The sequence below is a fragment of the Pogona vitticeps genome, chromosome 12, assembly GCF_051106095.1.
Source record: "Pogona vitticeps strain Pit_001003342236 chromosome 12, PviZW2.1, whole genome shotgun sequence".
Taxonomy (NCBI): domain Eukaryota; kingdom Metazoa; phylum Chordata; class Lepidosauria; order Squamata; family Agamidae; genus Pogona; species Pogona vitticeps.
In genome coordinates, this window is record NC_135794.1 from 24718256 (window position 1) to 24739738 (window position 21483).

General features: G+C 40.0%; 2 protein-coding genes and 1 pseudogene across 2 annotated transcripts in view; all 3 read right to left on the minus strand.

Annotated features, from left to right (window-relative positions):
- Nucleotides 1-648: 648 nt before the first annotated feature.
- DUT (deoxyuridine triphosphatase) lies at nt 649-3704 on the minus strand. Its single transcript, XM_020790117.3, has 6 exons — nt 3390-3704; nt 2661-2752; nt 2348-2392; nt 1864-1938; nt 1050-1120; nt 649-791 (listed from the first exon to the last, which is right to left on the minus strand). The coding sequence occupies exons 1-6, from the start codon at nt 3557-3559 to the stop codon at nt 735-737; spliced, it is 510 nt and encodes a 169-aa protein (XP_020645776.2). The 5' UTR covers nt 3560-3704; the 3' UTR covers nt 649-734.
- A 2989-nt stretch (nt 3705-6693) lies between these two features.
- The window catches only part of SLC12A1 (solute carrier family 12 member 1), a 42304-nt gene continuing 27514 nt past the window's right edge, over nt 6694-21483 (minus strand). Inside the window, exons 18-27 of the mRNA XM_020790121.3 lie at nt 19454-19594; nt 18171-18277; nt 16887-16969; nt 14152-14295; nt 11252-11383; nt 10814-10925; nt 10109-10195; nt 9256-9391; nt 8328-8395; nt 6694-7951 (exon numbers count right to left, since the gene is read on the minus strand). Coding sequence (XP_020645780.3) covers nt 7816-7951; nt 8328-8395; nt 9256-9391; nt 10109-10195; nt 10814-10925; nt 11252-11383; nt 14152-14295; nt 16887-16969; nt 18171-18277; nt 19454-19594 — 1146 coding nt within the window. The 3' untranslated portion in view covers nt 6694-7815. The remainder of the gene's footprint in view (nt 7952-8327; nt 8396-9255; nt 9392-10108; nt 10196-10813; nt 10926-11251; nt 11384-14151; nt 14296-16886; nt 16970-18170; nt 18278-19453; nt 19595-21483) is intronic.
- On the minus strand, nt 14955-15091 carry LOC140702491 (U2 spliceosomal RNA; annotated as a pseudogene).

Below are 21483 nucleotides of genomic sequence, written 5' to 3' on the forward strand. Positions count from 1 at the left end.
AGAGGCAACTCACCCCCTCTCCCCATCCGCTGACCACTCCTTAATAAAACATGTCAGCACACAATTAGAAATACGCTGAAAAGGAGGAGAAACATTGTTCCTTGCCTTTCGTGAAAGGAGTAGTAGTGATTTCCCTCCCTTCTCTGCTGCAGTACTCAAGCGGTTGTTATGAGACGTGGGATACGACTACGAAGGTGCCCGTGTCTCCCTGCTATATAGAGGTGACCTCAGGAAGGCGCCACATCGCATGGCTTGAGTGCTGACTTGTGCTGGGCTACGACCTCGAATTATGGGATAACCCTGAGAATGCTGGGAGAAAACAGCTTTCATGGAGGCAAGGCGCAGTGGTGGGAAGTGGCTTTGTTCTGCTTGAAGTGTCGGGCCTTCTGCCACACATTCTGGCAGCACTTCCCCTTCTCTTCAACCGTTTTAAGAGAAGGAGTGGGAATGCGCCACCATCAGCTGGTCCTTGGTGGCAGCAGGATCACTCTCCTTCCTCATACGGGAGAAACGGGAAGGAGAGGTAGGCCCTCTCAGTTGACGTTGCCAAGAGCTTCTGGGGAAACGGGTGTGGCTATATTTATTGTACACCTAACAGACTCTCAGCCTTTATCCTTCTATAATACACATAATTTCGTAAAAAGCAAGTGTAGAAAAGAAAAACCTTTATTTACACCAGTATGTTTTTTGCAAAGACAAGAGGAAGTCATTCAACTGAAGAGGTGTTACTGCTCTCACTTCTGCCCGGTGGATCCAAAGCCTCCTGAGCCACGCTCCGTTTCATCCAAAACCTGAAAGAAAGCCATGTTAGCCTTTCTGAAAGTCACCACCCCTCATTCTAATAATGTTTAGACTCTTCTACTTATACTGTATACCAGTTTGTTTCCTGCTTGGGTGTAAGAAATTAACCCACAGAATGAAACAAACAGTAAATGACAAACTTTTGCCATCAAAAGTGTAATTAAGTAGCAAATGGCACACTGTTTTTCCCCCCCTTTCTGTTTTTTGTTAACAGCAACCACTACTAACAGTGTATCAATTTTTGTTACCTGGACTTCTTCAAGCTCTGGATAGTAGATCCGTTCACAGATGAGCTGGGCAATTCTGTCCCCCTTTTTAACTTCAAATCCAAACAAACATTTAAAAACCTCATGGTATCAATACTTTAAAAACACAACATCACCGTATTAATATTTTAAATATATCCCCCTTTTTTGCAAATCTTGAACTCACTGGTCCAAACCTAGTTTAGTAAGTCGCACTACAGTAGATCCCACAGAATCAGTGGGGATTTGGTGAGTCAATTTCTTCTTAAGTTCCATTGATTCAAATAGGCCTACTCTATCTGCAACTTAGTTGTGCCTAATAAGCTTCCTCACCCTATCTCCTTAGTGCTACTTCCCTTCCTTGTGTAACAAGCTAGCTTTCGTACTCTATCTCTGCCTTCAAAACCCATTAATTTAAGTCTGAATAACCCCCTGTGTATTAGGTGTTGGATAAATTAAGCAAGCCTCTGCATGTTTCTGAGTGCAACCGTCGGCAACATTAAAATCTATGTATTTGAACATTTTAAAGAGAGAATGTTAAACCCCTTAAAATAATGACATTCACAAGGCACAACAAAAGTTTAAAGCAGTATCGCATGTTTTCATCACAGCTTCCTAACTAAGCTTGAAAAGCCCAGTTGTTTAATATGGAAGTACACAGAGTTAGATCATGTTTATATTCCTGCATCAAGCAGGGGGTTGGACTTGATGGCCTTATAGGCCCCTTCCCACTTCTATAATTCTATGATTTAAATAGAAAGCAGAATAGGGGAAAGTTTAAAAAATGATTCAGAAATGTATCCAGTTTAATCCTTACCTTTAAAGGGTTCCTTCCCAAAGTTAAATAGCACAACTCCAACATTTCCTCTGTAATCCTCATCAATAACCCCAGCTGTAATAGAGAACGTTCTTAGCAAATGTAACAAAGTTCATGCTTTTCACAGTATATTTATGTTTCAAACATCTGACAGGTGAAATGACTGATTTACTATAGATGAAATCCCCATTTACACTGCAGTTAGTCAACCAATACAGAGAATACTGTATAATGTGCCTGGGAATAAGTTTGGGATAATTGTTTCGGACTACAAATCCCAGACTCTTCCAGGAAGCATCCCACTAGCCATGATGACAGTGGGATTCTGGGTGTCAAAAAGCAACTGTTCTAAGTTCTGATTTAATCTGAGCTTTCACCTGACTGGAGAAATGGTGATCTCAGGACATTAGAGTACGTATGAACCTTGCCATGCAGCAAACAGAGGTACCACAGGTATTAGAAGATATAGACAGCGACAACTTACCACCAACATCTATGAAATGATTTGCAGCTAATCCAGACCGAGGAGCTATAAAACATTGGGGGAAAATCTACCTTTAATATAACCAAAACTTATTTTTGTAAACAGACAAGTTATTTAGCACTTATTTCTATGCACTTGTAAAAAACGATTGGGAAAAAACCCATTAACAAAACAAGCGTCTCAGAATAGCCTGCTTTGCATATAACGGTCCGCTGAGCCTGAGCGTTCTGTATTCAAATCTTCTGCAGCAGCTTTCATAGGAAAAACACCTAGTAAGCAGTTTTGCAAGATTATGGGTTGCCTCTGAACTCACCTACTCGGCCGTAGCACCCAGGAGGGAGAGAAATCTGAATATCTGTTTTCACAACGGCTTTCCCTGAAGCAGGAATCTCATAGTCGTAGGCACTATGAAAGCAAGCAAGTGAATGGTCATTTCCGTTAAGACAGCAGGCAGATGTTTCGCGGGTCTGAATTAATATAGAAGAGCTTCGCTGGGAAAGGGAAGCTGTCTTAGTTCGTATTTTTATGATTTGCCATAAATGCCTTTCCCAGCAAATTTTTTATCTACTGCCTTTTGAAGGCTGGATTGTAACTGGATTGGGACACGATCTGGGCAGCCATATCTTCTCTCCCTAACATAATGTTATTAATTCTTCCTTAATATTTCATGCTATTAATTTGTTGGTAATTGATGCCAATCAACTTAATGCTTCCTTTGATACTTTGCATTATTAGCTACCCTTTGACATGTGAGCAATGTATGCTTTTCATATATAAGAGATACAGTAGGGCCCCCTCTATTCATGGGGTCAGGATCCGCTAATTCACTTATCCACTGCATGAAAATACTTTTTAAAAAAAACCCAGGAAAGCTTATTTATAGGTACTGTACAGGGTGTACCGAACAGAACTAGCCCTTAGAGGGCGCTGAAGAGCAACGCGGTGTAGAGCGTTCCGGTTCTTCCGCGGTTTTCGGCATCCGCGGAGCGGAGGTTTGGAACCGATTCCTCCGCGGGTCTCCCGAGGAAAAGGGGAGGCTCACCTATAGAGGTCGTATCCGGCCGCCCGCGAGGAGCCCCGAGAAGGGGCCGAGGCGTTCTCGGAGAGCCGAGCGAAGCGCAGCCTCTGGGCGGGAGGCTCCTCGGAGGGGCCCGGGGAGGGCTTGGGCCGCTTGCTGGGGCTGCACGCGGGCTCTGCTCCGGAGCAGGGCATGGCTGCAGACGACGGAGGAGAAGGAAGAGAAGAAGAAGGGGTGCTCGGTTCTGAGGAGAGAGAAAAAACGGCGGGAGATTTCAAAGCCCGCCTTTTCTCCGGCGCTCAGCCGCTAAGACCTACAAGCGCCAATCAGCGCGCGGCAGGGGGCGGGCCTCCTGCGAAAAGACCAATAGGAGGAGGAGGCTTGGGGGGCGCGCGGACTGAGGGGGAAAAGCTGCCGCTCCTGTTTCATAGAGAGAAAGGGAAAAAAGGGGAGGTGGTTAGAGTAGCCCACAGCTTCAGAAAGGAGACCTCGGGTGCCCCCAACCGGGGGCCCCCAGATGTTTTTTTCGACTACAACTCCCAGAAGCCTTCACCACCATCTCTTTCGGCCAGGATTTCTGGGAGTTGAAGTCCAAGAACGTCTGGAGGCCCAAGGTTGGGGACTGCTGCTCGAACGGACAGGATTAATCCGCGAAAGCTTGACGTGGAAGGGCTTAAAAAAATATTCCCTCGTGTCTAATATATATAAACCTAAATCCTTGCCACGCCGTCCAAACTCCCTTCAGCGCTCCCCACCCCCGCCCCCACCCCCTGCCTTAGCCAATGGGAAACGAGCTCGGCCTCATTGGGAGCGGGGAGGGAGAACCCCCCCACTTCACTAGCATGTTCCCCCCCACCCCGCCTACGGAATGGTCTTGCCCAGTCGGGGCTCTTGGGCGAGCGTCCCAGCCCTCTGAGGGGAAGAAACCAATGGCTCCACCCGCGGGGGGGTGGCGGCGTCTGAGTGGGGGTGAAAGAGGGGAGTGGGGAAAAGCCGCCCTACCCCTGCGTCCCCGGGTGGGAGGCCCGCTTTATTTTTGGCGGGCTCCCTCTTTCGCCCCCCCTCCCTTCTCCACGCGGCCGTTGGCTTGCCCTTTCGGAGGAGTCGCCTCAGGAAGCGCCACGACATGGCGCCGGGCTTGGCTCTCCGAATTTGCCCCTCACGAAGCCGCCCTGGCTGGGCTTCCGTCTGAGGCGGGCGAGGACAACGGGGGGAAAAAAAGGCGCGAGGGCTGCCCCGGCCCTCGGTGGGGAATGGTTGAATGTAGAGCCTGAGGGGAATGTGAAGGGCAGCCCAGCGATGGCGCCTGGCGGTGTTTTTTCTCCTCCTCCTCACAGAATTAAAAGAGGACGCGGGTCTTTCTGGCAGGGAGGGAGGAAGGCCAGGCCGGCCTCTCGGAGCTGAGGCTGAAGGAGAGCCAGAGAAACACCCCCCCCCACACACACACACACACACGGAATTCAAGCTTACAGCACTCTGCGTGTAGGGCGTCTATAATTTAATTAGGCAGGCTAGGTATAATTGCTTCCCCCACCCCCACCAGCAAGTTGGGCCCTCAGTTTATCGACCTCGAAAGGATGGAAGGCTGAGTCAGCCTTGAGCCGGCTGCCTAAATCCCATCAGAATCAAACTCAGGTCCCGAGCAGAGTCTTCACTGCAATCCTGCAATTTAACCAGTGCAACCTGAGGCTCCTAAAGCAAAATGCTGCTTATTATACTGCTCTGTAGTGTTTAAAGCGTTTGGGGTGTGTATGTTACAATTTAACGAGGATGCTGCTCATATTTGCCCCCCCCCCCATGGAGGTGGATAGTTTACTGACCTCGGAAGGATGAAAAACCTGAGTTAACTGAAGAGAGTCTTCCCACAGGACTGAAGTTTTAACAATCTAAAATAAGAAAGCTAACCCTTTATTTCAGACAGTTTTTGGAAGATGATAGCCCTTCCTCAGATGCAAGAAACAAAATAACTCAGCTCTAGGCTTACATAAAATGCATTTTGTTTCGTGTGAAGGCACCCAACATGAAACTTCTATAATGCACGGCTTAAAGAGGTCCTTAGTTTGAAAGGGTGCCCCGTGCAAGCCTGGCTTGAAGAACTATGGAAATCTGTGTGGAGGGAGCCTTGGTGGGGCCCATCATCCCCAGTTTTCAGCAGCGGCCTCAGTGGTGGGTGCATGGATCCCTTGGTCCCTCCCTGCCTCTCCCTCTGCCTGTGAGTTGTATTGCTATTCTGTATGAGTTTATTGTAACATTATTGTTAAGTCAGTGTCTGAACATATAGTAAGTCCACACATGCAAATTAGCATCCTTTTTGGCCCTCATTGAGGGTGGTGCAAGGTGCCCTTTTAGGTTATGATTGAAGTGGCTTCCCTGGGATGCCTTTTAAGGGCATTTTAAAGGTGCCCTTGGACCCTGGAGGTGGGAGGCAAGGGAGGGACATCTTTGGTACCTCAGGAATAGGTTTTAAAAAGAGCTTATGCTTGGAATAAACAATGTCCCTCAACTGGCAATTACTTTGTAACCCTGAGACTCATCCCCAGCGTATAGAGGGAATTAACGTGTCGTAAAAGAGAAGTTGTTTCTGAGGGAGTGCAAAGTGCCTTCTGTTTGAGCTGGCAATTTTATTTTGGCAAAAAGTAACATGGGAGATGTGAGAAGCCGAGAGGCTGAAATTGGTCCAAGTTTATTTCTCCACCCGTGCAAATGAACTAAATTCATGGCTGTCTTTGTGTTTGGTGAAAAATCATGAATTCTGTAAATTATGTTAGTGCCGTGTGCTTCTCTTGGCCCCAGATGATTCTCTTAGGAGGGAGAGAAAGGTAGCTTCGTAGCAGTAGCTCAAGTGCTTCCATCCAATATATGCATCGCTATACAAAATATCAGCCCTTACTGATGAGGAATTGATAGCATTCGCCACACATACACAGGAAATTTAGTTTAAGACTGAGGATGCAGATTTGGGTTTCACCTGATAAAAGTGCTTTTCTAGGATGCTAAATAAACACAAAGTACTGCTACAAACAAACTATTGGATTTTTTTTTACAGAAAATATGACTAAAGGCATTGCATTTTATTCAACGAGCCCATTAATTTGAATCTGAGATTATAAAGGTGATGATAATGGTAATAGTGAAGTGGAGGAGGATCAGCAGAGTTTTATTCTGCTGTTTTCTGTGTGCAGTTTTCTGTATTGCGTACACAGAGGACCACAAAAGATGCTGCAGGACTCTTTGGAGTTTGTGCTGCCAAAGCCCGTGCCCTCTGGAACGATTTTCTTGTTGAAACAATAAAAAACAGTACACTAAAGCATGCAATAGAAACAGCATGTTGGAGCACATATTTCAATCTACTTTAGTTTATTTCTTCTTGAAATAGTCAGTATTGTTCCAAGTCTAACAACTGAAATATTTCATACTAATCAGAAAAGTCTAAAATGTATGTTAAAAGAATATCACTTTTGTTTCAAGGTGCAATTTACCCAAATAAATTAAAAACATTTATTGAGTTTATAAATCTAGAGAAATCATATGAAATATGTGCAAATGAAATCTTATAAAATTTTAGTTATCATAATTAATTTTGTTTTGACACTTGTGTGAGTGTAGTGATTAAATATGATTGCAATTTATTTCCATATAATAATTTGAAAACTCGTTTGGATCTGTTGCAGTTTTTCATGGGCTCCTTCCCGCATATTATACTGGCGTGAAGGAACTAGGCTGTAGCCAAAATCCTGTTCCACTGAGGAAGCCCCACACATAATGAAGTTACGTGAGTATGATGTTGCTGTGATGCATTTAAATTTGAGTTCAGGGAGAGAATGAACAATAATATAAACTTTTCTTTTTCTGCTCGGCTGGACCACCGAATTGCAATGTTTGAAAATAATACATTCTTACCAGTTAGGTAATCTGCAACATCTGTAAAATAATATCAACTAAAATTTTCGTTGATGCCTCTTATGTAGGGAATACATTAGCACTGAGAATTATAAGTATGACCTACAACAAAAAGTTTCAGTGTGGGCTGTTGTTTGTTGACTTCCAGGATGCTCCCTTCCATCTCTTTCAGGGTTCTATATTCCATTTTCCCCTGTTGAACTGTCAGCTTCCTGTGGCCACTGCATATCCTTAGTTCTCATTGGCCTGCTTTGGATAAAGGTCTCTCCCCCCCCCCCAGAACTTTCCTCCCTAATGCTAATTTTGTACATTTGTAAACCTTGGGGGCTCTGCCAAGTCTGCTTTTGTGCATGGATGATACTGTGTTGGCTATGAAAGGACCAGTACTAGAGAATTGAAATTGCTGTTTGTGGATACAATCAGTTTTTTTTCCTGTCAGACAGTGACACCAAGGTGATTCTTCCATGATTTGAGGAGTACATTCTAAGGCAGTGGTTCTCAACCTTGGGTAACCCAGGTATTCTTGGACAGCAATTTCCAGAGGTGCTTGCTAAGAATAAAATGTAAGTACGTTTTTGTGGTTGCCTCGGATGAGCAAAACTGGAGGCAGATTCTTTGAGAGAATTTCTAACCAAGCCATATAGAGGTAATCAGATACAATTCCTTTTCTTCCAACTGGTAGGCTCCTGTGGAATAGAACAGGATGACAGTCTTAGTAATAGTCCATTTTATATCCCCTTCAAAATATATGAGGGCAGGCACAAAATTTCTAGGTGCCCAATGAGCCAGATATGTTGTCTGATCCAGGATGTAATTTAAAACTGGCAGTCATTCACATATTCTTTGATCAGATGAAACCGTACATCTTTAAATGGGCAATCACATAGTAGCATAGTGATTGAAGTTATCTGAAGGGTCAATATCAGGCTGTATATTGCTTTTATTCTCATGAAAATGTGGGGATTTGCACTCACAAATTAACCTCTGTTCAAGATTCAATCTTGAGCTCTTGCCTAAAAATCTCCTAGCAGATGATGGCAAAATTATAATGGCACAACTTACAGAACAATCAGATTAGCAGCCCGAGAGTGTTCCTGTAGAAGTTCATTCAAACGGACCTGACGATAGCTCTGTTTAAAGTAAAATACAACCAGGTTTGTCATTGGATTGGTGAAAACATTGGAATGATTGACTTTGAGGCAAGGTTTTATGTGAATATACTTGAAGCATAGGGGAATTGCCACGTTAGGCATTTCGTGTGTAATGATCATGGATTATTTCCTTATGTTGTACAGGAAGTCTAAATAACATTGACCAGTTTCTGTTGATATTTAGTTGTAGAAGTGGTAACCATGTTAGGCTGTGCAAGCATTGTAGGTGAAAACAAAATAAAAATATTTCTTGATAATTAATACACATAGAGCTACAAATGCCACATGTGACCAGCACCTCACTACAGAACCACTTCTGTTTCCGGAACTGTAGCTCCACATGTGGTAAATAACAAACAGGATACTGGTGATTATCATCTGTTCTTCCCAGAGCTGCTTCCGCCTCCCTCCCATCTCCATTTTTACTGGCAGAATGTCACGTTTTTTGTTTTGCTTTGTTTTGAGTTGGATAGGACAGTAGTGTGCTCTACAGGTGTAAATGTCTCTGGTTCTCTTTGTCCTAATTAAAATGTGGTTTACAAGTTTTAATTTGTGTATGTATGGTGCATGCCATCAAGTCAGTTGCAACATACGGCAACCCTTGCAGGGTTTTTGAGGTAGGTGAGATGTTCCAGGAGAGCTTCCCATTGCCATCCCCACTGACTTTCCATGGCTGAGCAGGGATTAGAACCAAAGCCTGGAGCCAGTATGTTATCCACTACATCACACTGGTTCTATTCTTAAATTACATGTGCATTGTTTTCTTTTAGATTACCTGTGCACTATTTTCAGACAGTCATCTAACAATGCCCTAAGCAATAAGAGGTAGGCTTCTTTACCTTTTCCTTGAATGCTTCTAGTTCTGCATCAGTGATTTTCCATGGTGCCTCTCTCTTAAATTTCTCGGCAGTTGTTAAATCTTTGCAGCTTTCATGAAGGCGATGGGGTTCAATCATCTCTTCAAAGAATTTCCAGCTGGAACAGAAATTATAAAGGAGGCTCCCAGCAGGACTGCAATTCATTACTTCACAGATATTCTAATGCAGGACATACCCTTGGCTGTAGAACTGTAGCTGAATTACATTCAAAATTCTTTAAGCCGTATAAATCAGTTTGTATGCTCTGTTATAGCTGTGCACTTCCACTGTGGCCAAACCTTGTCTAGATAGGTCTGCATTTGTCATTGCCATCTCTTCACGTCTCCCATTATCTTTGTCGTAAAATAATAAATAACACAGAGGTTTAATGAATTCATGATGGGGTGCACAAGAACAAAACAAAGAGCTTTTTAAAACATCATCCTCACCTGAAGATTTTTTAAAAATGTTTTTTCCTGGCTTCTCTGTGCTACTCTGCATCACTAGAGTAAACTTCTCAAATTTTCTTTGATCCCCCTCCCCAAAATATCCATACTTGGTTCTTCCCAGTGCTTGTATGTTAGACCCCAGTGCTATTCCCATTGAAAGCCTAGGGCTACCAACAGTGGTAAGGGGAAACTGTACTTTTGCTTGGTAAAATGTCAGCATATAACTTTCTAACTCTTAGAAATTCTGAGTTGCTTCCAGAGAAATAACTCCTTACAGTTTCCTCTGAGTTGCTTTATTAGAAAATTAGTGAAGATTAGCAAAATAAAATACATCTTGCCACCTTTCATTTCAACTCCTTATTTACAATGTGTTAAATTACTCTTACCTCTCCTTGTTGGGTTTCATATTGATGTCACCAATTATGTTAACATCAGCAAATTTTATTCGGAATTTACTCAAAAGAGAAGCCATTCTGAAAAAAGGGAAATTGTTTTTAAATCTCTTGAGTGAGAACACTGATAAGCAACTAAAGCATCAGGGTTGCAATCCAATACTCACTCACTTACAAACTCAGTGGGATTTACTAATTACTGTACTTGCCATGAAATATCAAAATATATTAAAAGTACTTTAATTAGTGCTTTTTATTTATAAAATGTGCTGGATATTCTGCATTATATGAGTGGGTGCTTCTCCACTCTTCTCAGGCTCAGGTACTGTTCTGTATGCAGAATATTTCTTCTATGAAGAGACTCCAGCAGTCCCTAGTTAGCTAGAGCTTTAGGTTCATCTTAAACTTAAGTAACAGTAGCAAAGAACATGGTAATAATAACACTGATGATACACAGTATCTTGGAACAGTGTTGCAAGGAGATAACATTGGAAAGATTTGATACTACCATGGATGCCTAGTATCTGTTTAGGACTTAACTTGGATGAAGCTGTGTGAGTTCCTTTATCTGAGTAGGTCTGATAACAAACCACTAGGCAGGGCTGATAAAGCAAATAATCTCCTAACCCTTAAACAATAGCAATAATAATAATGAAAACTAAACCTGGCAGGAGAAGCTGTAAGACATATTGTACATACTTTAGCTTTTCCTCTTCAAGGCGAGTGACTTTTCCACCAGCAAAGATTCTCAATTTACAATCCTTCCATTTTTTCCGAAGAGTAAGCAGGTAGGGAATGAGAAGTATTAACCCTAGGTAAACAAATTTAATTATATTAATTTTTTTAAAGCTTTGTGTATGTTTTGTTAGAGTTATACCCAAACTTTTGTTCCAGTTCAGGAACTTCCTGCGTAAAACAGTGTTAATGCTATTGCAAGGCTTGCTGTTCTAGAACTTGCATTTTTTTGGTATATGGATATTTGTATGAATTAATCACATGGGTATTTGAGATGATGGTGCTGGTGGGAAAAGGTTGGAGGGGTAGTATGGTGATGATGATGATATTTTGCAGACCTGAACTGACCATGCCCACATATTCCCCTGTCTGTTTGATGTTCATTTGCACAGTCTGGCTTACCTCCATCATCAAACAGCCACCACACATCAATGGTTCCATTTCCTTGCTTCTTCTTGAACTGAGTGCTTGCTTCGAGCAGCCGTTGATTGTATTCACCCACATGCATTGATGAGATTGTGTTAATGCTGCTTTCTGAAATGAGAGAGGACACACATAGGGTCTTTCCATGCAATCATTGGAAGTGGTCTAAAAACACAGTTTTAATATTTGTAACATTGATTACTGTTGAAGATGTACAGTACATGCATTTAGGTACTGAACATTTGAATGGGCATTAGGGTCATCTTGCAGTATGCTTGTGATCTAAAAGGTCAGGTTACATAGTTACACAGTCCACTGAATGCTGTGCCTGGTTAGGTTTTGTATGAGAAGAAACGAAAGATTTATATGAAGGACCATGGAATGTAAGAAGGGCCTGGGCTGGTCCACCATTTTGGTCCACAGTGGCTAAACAGTTACTTACGAGACCTAAGAGCCCCTGCACATTCATGCTCCCAATGCAATGGATATACAGGGGAGCCCTGCCTCTGCCCATAGAGAGGATAGTTATATAGCCATCATGACTAACCGCTCCTGATCAGCCCATCTTTGAATTTGACCTTTCCCCATTTGGAGCCAGTTAAGTTGGCAACCATTCCATGGTTGAAGTATGTGTTTTCTTCCTTGAAAATAGTTTAGATAGTCCGTCCATCTTATTTCTCTTGTTCATCCTTAAATCCTCAGTTTTAAATTATTGGTTGGGATGGGTTACACCATTGGATCAAGAGTATATAGAACCAGCAATATGGATACACTCTTAATATTTAATATAGAAACTAGTTTCTCATTTCTAAGTGATCTAACCAAGATTAAGCTGTTAGATGGTTTTCCTGTTATGGAATATAATTTTTAAAATATTGTTTACATTTTGCTCTGTTCTGAATGCTTCTATTCATAGATCTAATTTTAAACATACACTTTAATAAATGTATGTTAGAGACATATAAACTTTTCTAGTATATACTTTACATATTTGTGCACTCCTGTGTTTGAAACTGAAATGTTTGACAAAACATTGTCAAATAAGGAGCTAAAGAATTTGAAATAAAAAGAATTGAGGATGCAGAAAAAAAGAGAGAAAGCAAGGATGTAACATCCTGACAACACAATGAGTCTAGGATTAGCTGACCAGTCCCCATTGTTTCAGTATTTTCTTGGCTCATATTGGTCTGGTTAGCTGTTTGTGTGCCCATCAACAGGATACTTTAACCGCCTGTCTCTCCAGCCCCTCTCCATGTTAAATCTGATGGAAGTGGTGTTCTTCAAAAATGAAGAATCATCTGTCTATTTGTCTGTCTAACTACATAAGAATGTAAAAGGCGGAAATACAAATATCTAATTAATTTATATTTTATATTCTTATGTTCTAAGAGTACTCTTCCAGAGCTAGTTTTATTCTATTCTGTTATATACAGTATTCTGATTCCCTTAATTTAACTGTACTGCAACTTTTGCAGGCAAATTGAGTTTTCTGATATTACGGGTCTTGCTTTGGTTTCTGCTCCTTCATGCAGACTGGGTTTAATTCCCCCCCCGCAACAAATCTGATGAGAAAGCAAGATGGGGGTTTAAAAGAAAACTGGAAATTTTCTGCCAACAGAGGCTGTGCTGAACCTCATTAAATACTCATTTGAACTACCATAATCCACTGAGTTATGTGTAGAGGAGAGGGGGATTAAAACCCTTTTACTTTCATGGTTCATTTCCTATAATATGTTCCTGCTTGGTTAAACTGCTAGTTAGGTTGTGGAAAAACTGTTTTCAAGTAAAGACATAACATACATATTGTACTCACCATTTTAAAACTAGATCAGGTTGAGCCAGGCCTGCATAGTTATTTTAAAGGCTGGGCCCAGCCTGCCTAGTTGTTTTAGTTTAATATTCCCATATTTAACTCTTCCTTTGTCTGGGTTTTAAGCACAATTTTGTAGAAAATAAATTTTCTGTTTATTCTTTATTTTATATGAATCAAGAAACTGGATCCAGTCAAGTCATTCTTTCAATAGACCCAATGGATGATACAAATCTCACTGAATTCAGTGGGTGTGTTTTAAGTTTGACAATACCCAGACACAACCCATTCTTCTGTGTACACAATATTAGTTAGACTTCAGCAGGCTTCAGAATGCTTGGGTTTTTTTGTCTTTTTTGTTTTTTTGTTTTTTGTTTTGGTTGCCTCCTGGACTGGTTGCTGTTATGTTGAAAAATGGCCTGTAAGAATCAGAGAGCTACTTTGCCTGAACTAGACAGGTTGGGAAGCTCTTATGTGTGGTGGGAGGAGGAGTAATGGAAGCATCAGCACATTTCTCCTATCCCTTTCTCTGCCTAGTCATCTTGTTGGCTTTACAGAGGACATGACTCTCTTTGGAGGCATCTTTCCATTTGAAGAGCTATCTAGTCCGGGGGGGGGGGGGACACAGCTATCAAAGTGGAGATCAGAGGCCTTGGAGTTGGCCATTAATAGTTGGCACCTGGACAGCAGACCAAGTTGACACACAGGCCATATCATCACAAAAGCTCTGGTATGGTGTACATTTTGTACCCGTTATGCTCTGGTTTCTCTTCAAATGTGTAAATCTTTCCCAATTACATTTTAGTAAATACTTCCAATTTGCATCTGTACATATATTGAAAGATACAAACTTTAGGCAATTTTTTTCTTCTGTTAAGACAGTATGCAATTGGCCATATTAATGGCACTCAGTATCAAATAAATATCAGTTCCTTCCTTTCTTACAAACAGAGTGGATCTGAATATAATTAGGACAGATAATGTTTTAAGACAAGGGGCTGTTCGCTTTTCCATGAGAATCTTTAAGGAAACTAATTACGTTCATTTTATTGTCAGTTTCAGATCTTGCCTTTTTTGGGCATAGTCCTTGTAAAGTTGAGCTTGGTGGCTTTTCTAAAGAATCCGCGGATGCCTGCATGTCTTTCTTCAAATTCATTGTCTTTAATGGTAGCTTCTAGGGCTTGCCTCTCCTCCTCCAGCTTCTTCAGTTCCTCTGTAACCAGAACACACCGTTGGGACAATTATGAGTTAAGTTGTAATGTAAATATTGATAAGCTCTGATTACTTTTATGGCATTAATATCTGTCTGAGCTTAAAGTAAATTTGAGCCTTTAAAAATATTGTTTACTATTCATTTATAAGAATAGGAAACAAAACTTGTTCAGGGTTTATTTTGTTGACATTCCATCTCTAAATATTCTTAAGTATATGAATCCTTAATTATTTATCTTCCAAACTATGTCTCACTGCATTTTGGAAACATGCTCTTGTGGAAAGAGATTTTGCCAACTCCTTATATAAATAAGGTAATGCCGGGAAGGGTACTAGCCCCTTAAAACTGCAAATCTTAAAAGTTATTAACAGGAATGATTAATCAACAGAATGAATAACAGTGCTGTAGTGGTATGTAAACAGACCAAATATTTTCTCTTCTTGTTTCTACCAGGTTCATAAACATAATTTTTGGATCTATTGGAAATAGGGAGAGCTCTTGAAATTATTCCGTGTAAATTCTAATTCCTTTTAGGCTATTTCTATTTGTCTCTTATCATTTGGAATATTTTACTGTAATGGTGCAGTTCTGCTGCCCGCTGCCTCTGTTAAACCATAATCTAATGAGATACATCTTCTCAGAGACATCAGACTATTTTCAAACAGTGGAAATGGCATGTAATTCTTTTGGAGGTACAGATAGGGAATGTGATCCACATCAGGCTAGAATGTTGTCTTAGTTAAACTGATAAGAACAGAAACGACACTTGATCTTAGCCAAAAGGCCGAGTAGCGATTTACCTATCTTCCTTTTAGTTCTGTTATTTCAAATTTCTCTGGCTCTCCTGAGAGCTTAATCTGAATGATGTTAGCAGATAAACAACCTGATTTGACTGAGCGTGTAGCTGAATATCTTGCTATTGCAATAAACTAGGCTGACTGTTTCAAGGAGCCTTGACGTAACTTGACCATATATATCTTATTGCCGTGGAAAGTATAATCTTGATTGTATAGTTACTGGTTTTAATACCAGTAAAGGTTTTTGATTGATTGATTGGTCTTAGTTTTCTTTGATTTGGTTATATTCCTAGTCTTATACAGGTGCACCCCAGCTATACAAATCACTGGACTGTTTGGTTAAGAACAGCCTTCGAGTCCCTTCATGTCTATATATTATACCATTGCAAAGAGATTAGAAATACTGTGTATTATGTCTGTGGGCACTGGAATGCTCCTTGGAAATAATTAACACGGCCATTCACTTATTGTTTACAGTTTGTTGCATTAGATGCATGCTTGTGTGCTTTATATGGGCAGCTTGAAGATTAACTGTGAATGGAAATAAGAATAGGCAGTAGGGGGCAGCAGAGAGTTGTAATTCTGCATTTTAATTATAACCAAATATTAATTTTAAGCACACTGAAAAGTGCCTATACACTTTCAGTGTAAAGCCATGGCCTCTTTAATATTAACTTTATTTGGAATCCTTCTTCTGTTGGAAGCCCTCTGGAATGAATGATGAGTTCAATGGAATTAGGGCTTCATGGCTTACAATAGTATTATTTTAAAAATGAACTTATTTCCTTCCTTATCCTTTATTCACACAACACACACAGAATCCAAATTGTGTGTGTCACATATATAGAGGCTGGTTCTGGAGGGGCCAATCCTGAATCTGATATCCAGGAGCCACTGGAGACTTCTGTTTAGGTTGGAGGCCCCCAAAGGACCAAATCTCTTATTATCTTAACGGAGGGCTTAAGGTCTTCTCCTTTAAGGGTTGGAAAGAGGGAAACCTTGGAGGAATAGTGAGAGCCAACAGTAAGAGAAGAGGTCAATTGGAGCTGAGACACCATAGGAACAAGAGTAACCTGTCCAAGGTCCTGAAGGCCTGTATTTGCTCATCTTTGTTCTCCAATAGATTGAACATAGCCCCCTCGCATGGCCTTTTAAGAGTCTACCTACACATTGTCTGCATTTCTTCCCAGTACAGTATTTTTCCTCCAGATTCACAGTCCCTACAAGGCTCTGTACTTCAGCTCTCAAATGGGCCCATGTTCACCTCACACTGATACAAGTTTGCACGCACCATTCCACCATTGGGTTTTGTCATAACAGAATGGGCAAAAGGTGTTAGTTTTTATAGGAAAAATTCCTCTTGACATGTTTTGTTGTGTTCTCATTGGGGAAATCTTCTATGTATAGAAAATCCCTGAAATTGTGATTCCTGTCTGGAATTGTTAGTATTGGGGTATTGCCTTGAAACTCTTGCTCTGACCATCTAACGGGACAGCACATCATTCTTAACAGTTTTAGATGTTGGTAATGCCCCTACCCCCATTTCCGATTGGAAGTATCCCCTAATTTCTTTTGTCATTATAATAACATTTCAACTTTCTACATAGATTGTAAAACTCCTATCCAGGAAATATAGCTAAGAAGCTTAACGTCAGCATCTTAAAAGCTACTGAGTGAGAATTTCAAAGACTGGTGTTTTTGAAAACCAGTGGAATGATTATGCAAGTTTTTAAAATTTTTGTTTTACAGAAAGCATGTCTCTTGTATATTAAGTTTGGTTAAATTTTGACGTACCTTGAACCTGGAGGACTTGTGATATGTCAAACCCTTGGCTAATTCGAACAATTATCACACCAAATTCAAAATCGAATGCATCACTGAAACAGAGTATAATTTAAAAGAAATAACAATTTGTTCATACAACATTAGAGTACTGACAGTTATCTGTAAGTTAGTCTGTGATGTTTACTTTCATTTTTCATAAATTACATTTTTAAAATGAGGTCTTTTTTAGTTACTCCCTTTGATCAGATGCTGCTTTTAAGGCCATCATCTGCATTTGGACTGTTCTGTCTTCCTTCACCAGCTTGTTCACTATTGTTTAGTCTCCCAACATGCTCCCATAGCCTTCTGCAACATGGCTGCCAGGATCTCCTTTTGGGCTGTGTTTAATTCTCTACAAGACAGATTGAAACTAAGCCTAAGAATTATTTCCTCGCATTTGTCCTCCGTGTTTGTGTGTTGAGAGTGAGGGAGACAGAGCAGTCTGACTTGGGTTTGTATCACCTTTTCCAAGTGGCTTTTTCATACAGGGGTATAAAAGTACCAGGTTCTTATACATCCCTCTCCCAAAAACCAGCAAAAATGGGAAAGAGTTAATCAGCCTTCCTCTTCCTTCTCCCATCCCACTCAGTCTCTCTAGTATCCTTTGGTTTAAAAAACAAAAGATAACAAACCAAATAGTCTTGAAAACTGCCCCTGACAGATAGTTTATAACCATAAAAGAAGTACAGATTAGATTTTGCTTGTGATAACTCTCCCATTCAGTTATTGCTTATCCTGAATTTTTCAAAGCCTCATGTATAGTTCATGAATATGTTCAGTTCTTGAGTATATGAAAGAACTTTATAGTCTAAATCATATTCAGAGTACAAACTGAAATTAGTTTGACTTTAGCTTAATGGTCATGGATTATTTTAAAGGGTTCCAGGAATTTTAATTCTCTATTGGATATTTTAAAGTTTCAGTTCCCATAGTTCCTTGTCTGAGAGTCATAACAATTGAAAAGTTTTGATACTAGTTCAGATTTCTAAGGCAGATATTAAAATGCTTTGGCTATAGGTCCAATTGCCTTGTCTTCTTATAAAGCTTTCTGTTTTAGTTCTGCTTTGCACAGCAGCATGCATGAAAAGAAGAAACTTCCTTTTTCACTGAGATTTACATAGTGATGGAAACCTGAATTCCAAAGGTCACTCACCTTTATACCCTTCGTTTATTTATGAGAAAACCCTAAAGATGGCAAAGACTTTGAGTTACAGTATAGGAAAAAAAAACAGCATGCTTCCAGCTTCAACTTACTGTAATACACCCATGTAGTTTTCAACTTGTGCGGCACTAGCACATCTCCAATCCTTTTTAAATCCAAGCACTAAAGTATTAGGCTTCATTCTGCCCAGACCGGAAGCCTAGCAATATTAAAACATAGTGTTATAAAGATGTGTTTTCAAGGTTCATCCAAAATAAGAAAATTTCAGAAAGGTGGCCTGTTAGTCATTTTCAACATGTATAAAAAAACAGAACAAGAAAAACAAACACCCAACTGAAAACAAACAATGAGAAAACCTAAATAAATTGTGTAACCTTTATGACTAACAGGTTTATTTCAGTGTTGATAACTTTCATGGTTTACAATCCATGTCTTCAGACTCAGAAGTAATTTTTAAAAGATAAAGGAAGTTATGTCCTAGAGGCATTAAAGATTAAACTGCATTGGTAACTGTCCTTCATGCTTGTACCCAACCAGCACATAGAAAAATTAATACTAAATCATCTCAGCTATAAACGGCTTTCAGATGACAAAAATGTTGCTTTACAAATCAACAATAATTCGCATTTCTTCTGATGCATGCTAATTAAAATAGTTTTTAAACTTAAGATCTGTAAAAAATTTATGCTGCTACCTAAGTTTTTCCTTCTTAATATGAGACTTCCAGTTTAACAACAGTTTTGTACAGGTGAAATTTTATGTTCCTTTAAAGCTTTGGTGGTCTTATCCCCATTTTGATTTTTGAGAATGCCTCAATTCAAAACTCTTTTATACGTATATAAAGAAATAAATTGAATTCAGAATTTAAAATAATACACACAGAGAGCTAAAATCACATTGAATTGATTAAATGTTATGTAGTTTTATAAAAAAGGTGTTGAAGCTGATGATTTTATTTAAATTGTCTTATACCTCCCCCTCTGAGAAATTCTCCATGCCCTCTCCAGAGAGGTATGAGCAGAAAATAGAAGTTATTTGGAGTGACCATGTGTCATCTGAGACGCTTTTGTTAAGCTCTTAAGACATCTTGATTGACTCCTGAGCCATATTTAGTAAATATGGAATTGAGAAGCTTCCTTCATATTTTCATATCCTGGAAGCATAATTGTTTGTCTTACAACACATAAAAAAGAGAGAAAGAGAAAAGAAATGGCCCCAGGGTGTGTTTTGTATTTAAAAGATACTACCTTCATCAACAACAAGTGTTCTGGAAAAATAAACAAGGTATTACCTTTACCATTAAAAAGTCCTCAAACAAGAGAGTCTGTTTTTGAAGTCATACTTCTTGCAAGTGCTGTGCAAATAAAGAGCTTACTTGGAGGAGACTTTTGACTCCATCTCTAAAGCTGTCGGCTGCCACTGCTGCATAAAAGGCTTTCCGCTTGTTCTTTGTCAGCCAAGCTTGCTTCGTTGCCATGCCAGTGTTCATCTCTGTCACACACAACTTGCGTGGGCCCTGCACGACACAATCATATATTAGGGTGAAAGCTTTGGATTATACATCACACAATAGTGTGATTTTGAAGGAGTTACTCAATCTATGTGAGGGACTGGAAAAAATGTCAAAGAACAAAAAATACATTTCACAAAAGGTTCTGCAGAGATTTCAACCTTTTGAAATTAAAACTGCTGGTAGCATCACTCGATGCCTGCTCAAGAAGAGTAAGCCTGTTAACACCACTTGGGCATAGAAGTAGCTCGTGGAAAATAACTTGACAATATATTTTTCAAAGCAGCCCCTGCAGTTCTTAAATAACCAGGAGGAAAGTAGCATGGGCTGAACAAAGCAGACCAATCTATAATCCTTTTAGATGGAAACAATAGGATTTGGAGTGACGTAGAGCCAATTCAAATACTGTACCATTTTAACACAAGATTTCATCCGGTGATACTTAGAGTAGACCTACTGAAATTAATGGGGTGCTCAAAGTATTTATGTAGTAAAGAATCCTTAAGCTGGCATTTTTTGGCATATTGTTCTCTCTTGGAAATGCCTCTGCAGCTGGCAAAGTTCCCTTTTCATGCAGGGCAGATAGTTTACAAATCTACAAAACTAGTTTTTTGTGTTTTTTTAAAAAAAACAGAGATGGGTGAAAAATACATTTTTGGACTTTAGCTTGCAAAGTATCTCTGCCACCGTGGCCATTAAATCAAGAAAATAAGGCATGAAACATCAGAGGAGCATTATAATTGCGCGTGTTCTGCTGTTGAGGTCTTGCTACTTGTAACTTTTTTCAGAGTGGTAGCCATGATAAGTCTGTGTCAATACATGTAGCAGATAGAAACAAACCAAAAGTACAAATAAAAAAAGTGATGGTATCTTAAAGACTAATAGATATATATGGCAAAAGCTTTCTGGGTGGTAAATCAGCTTGCTGTGACCAAAGCTGAAATCTTCATAGGGACATGATCCATAGAAAATAATGGGACATGTGTATCAGAGTCCATACATAGCACTAGGTTCAGACCAACACTGCTCAGATTTTTCAGGCTTCAAGAGAAATAAATGGAAGGCTACCAGACCGTCTTGTGGTACATCTTAAATATGGGTCATGACCCTTGTGTGCTAAATCCAGTCTTTAAATCTTGACTCAGAATAAGGTGTGCATGTTAGAAAATAGCTTGGATATCTGCCTATTTTAAAGGTTTGGATATCTGCCTATTTTAGAGGTTTGCTCCATATATTTTGAGTGCAGTGTTTTCAAGGGATAGGATACAAAATAAAAAGAAAGCTAAGTGACTATATGTAAGGAGTCTTTAGAAGCACAGTAGGTGCCCTGTTGACAGGTATTCATATTTTATTACTCTTATTTTGCCAGTACACAGATCACAGGAGTTCATTGTGTCACATTTTTATTAGCCAATAAAACTAAACTTTGCTGAAATGGCTAGAGGAGGAGGAAAACAACTAAAATGCTTACACTAGAACAGAAGGATTACATTAAATATTAGTGGAAATAAAAATCTACTGACATTGCATGAAAATTGATAACAAGTCAAAAAGCTTGCTGACTTGAAGCTCTTCTAGACCCTGATAATGCCCCCATTGGAATAAGCAGTAAAACATGTTTTTGGCTCCAGCTGTGTAGGTCAGCTGCCCAAAGAGAAATCAACGGCTGCTTCTTTTGAACTATTCCTGAGAACTTCCAAGGCTCCACTGAGACCAAGCAGTTTGGTCTGTTGTTTTCTTGTTCTAAATTGTATTTGATTTGCTTGTGCCTCATTGTTAATGTTTGTGAAGCAGTGTGCTTGTTAGCCATTTTGTTCACCAAGGTGAGAGGAAAAAAGTAAATAAAAAGGTAAATAAAATAAAACTATATGAAGAGTACTTCACATTGCATCAAG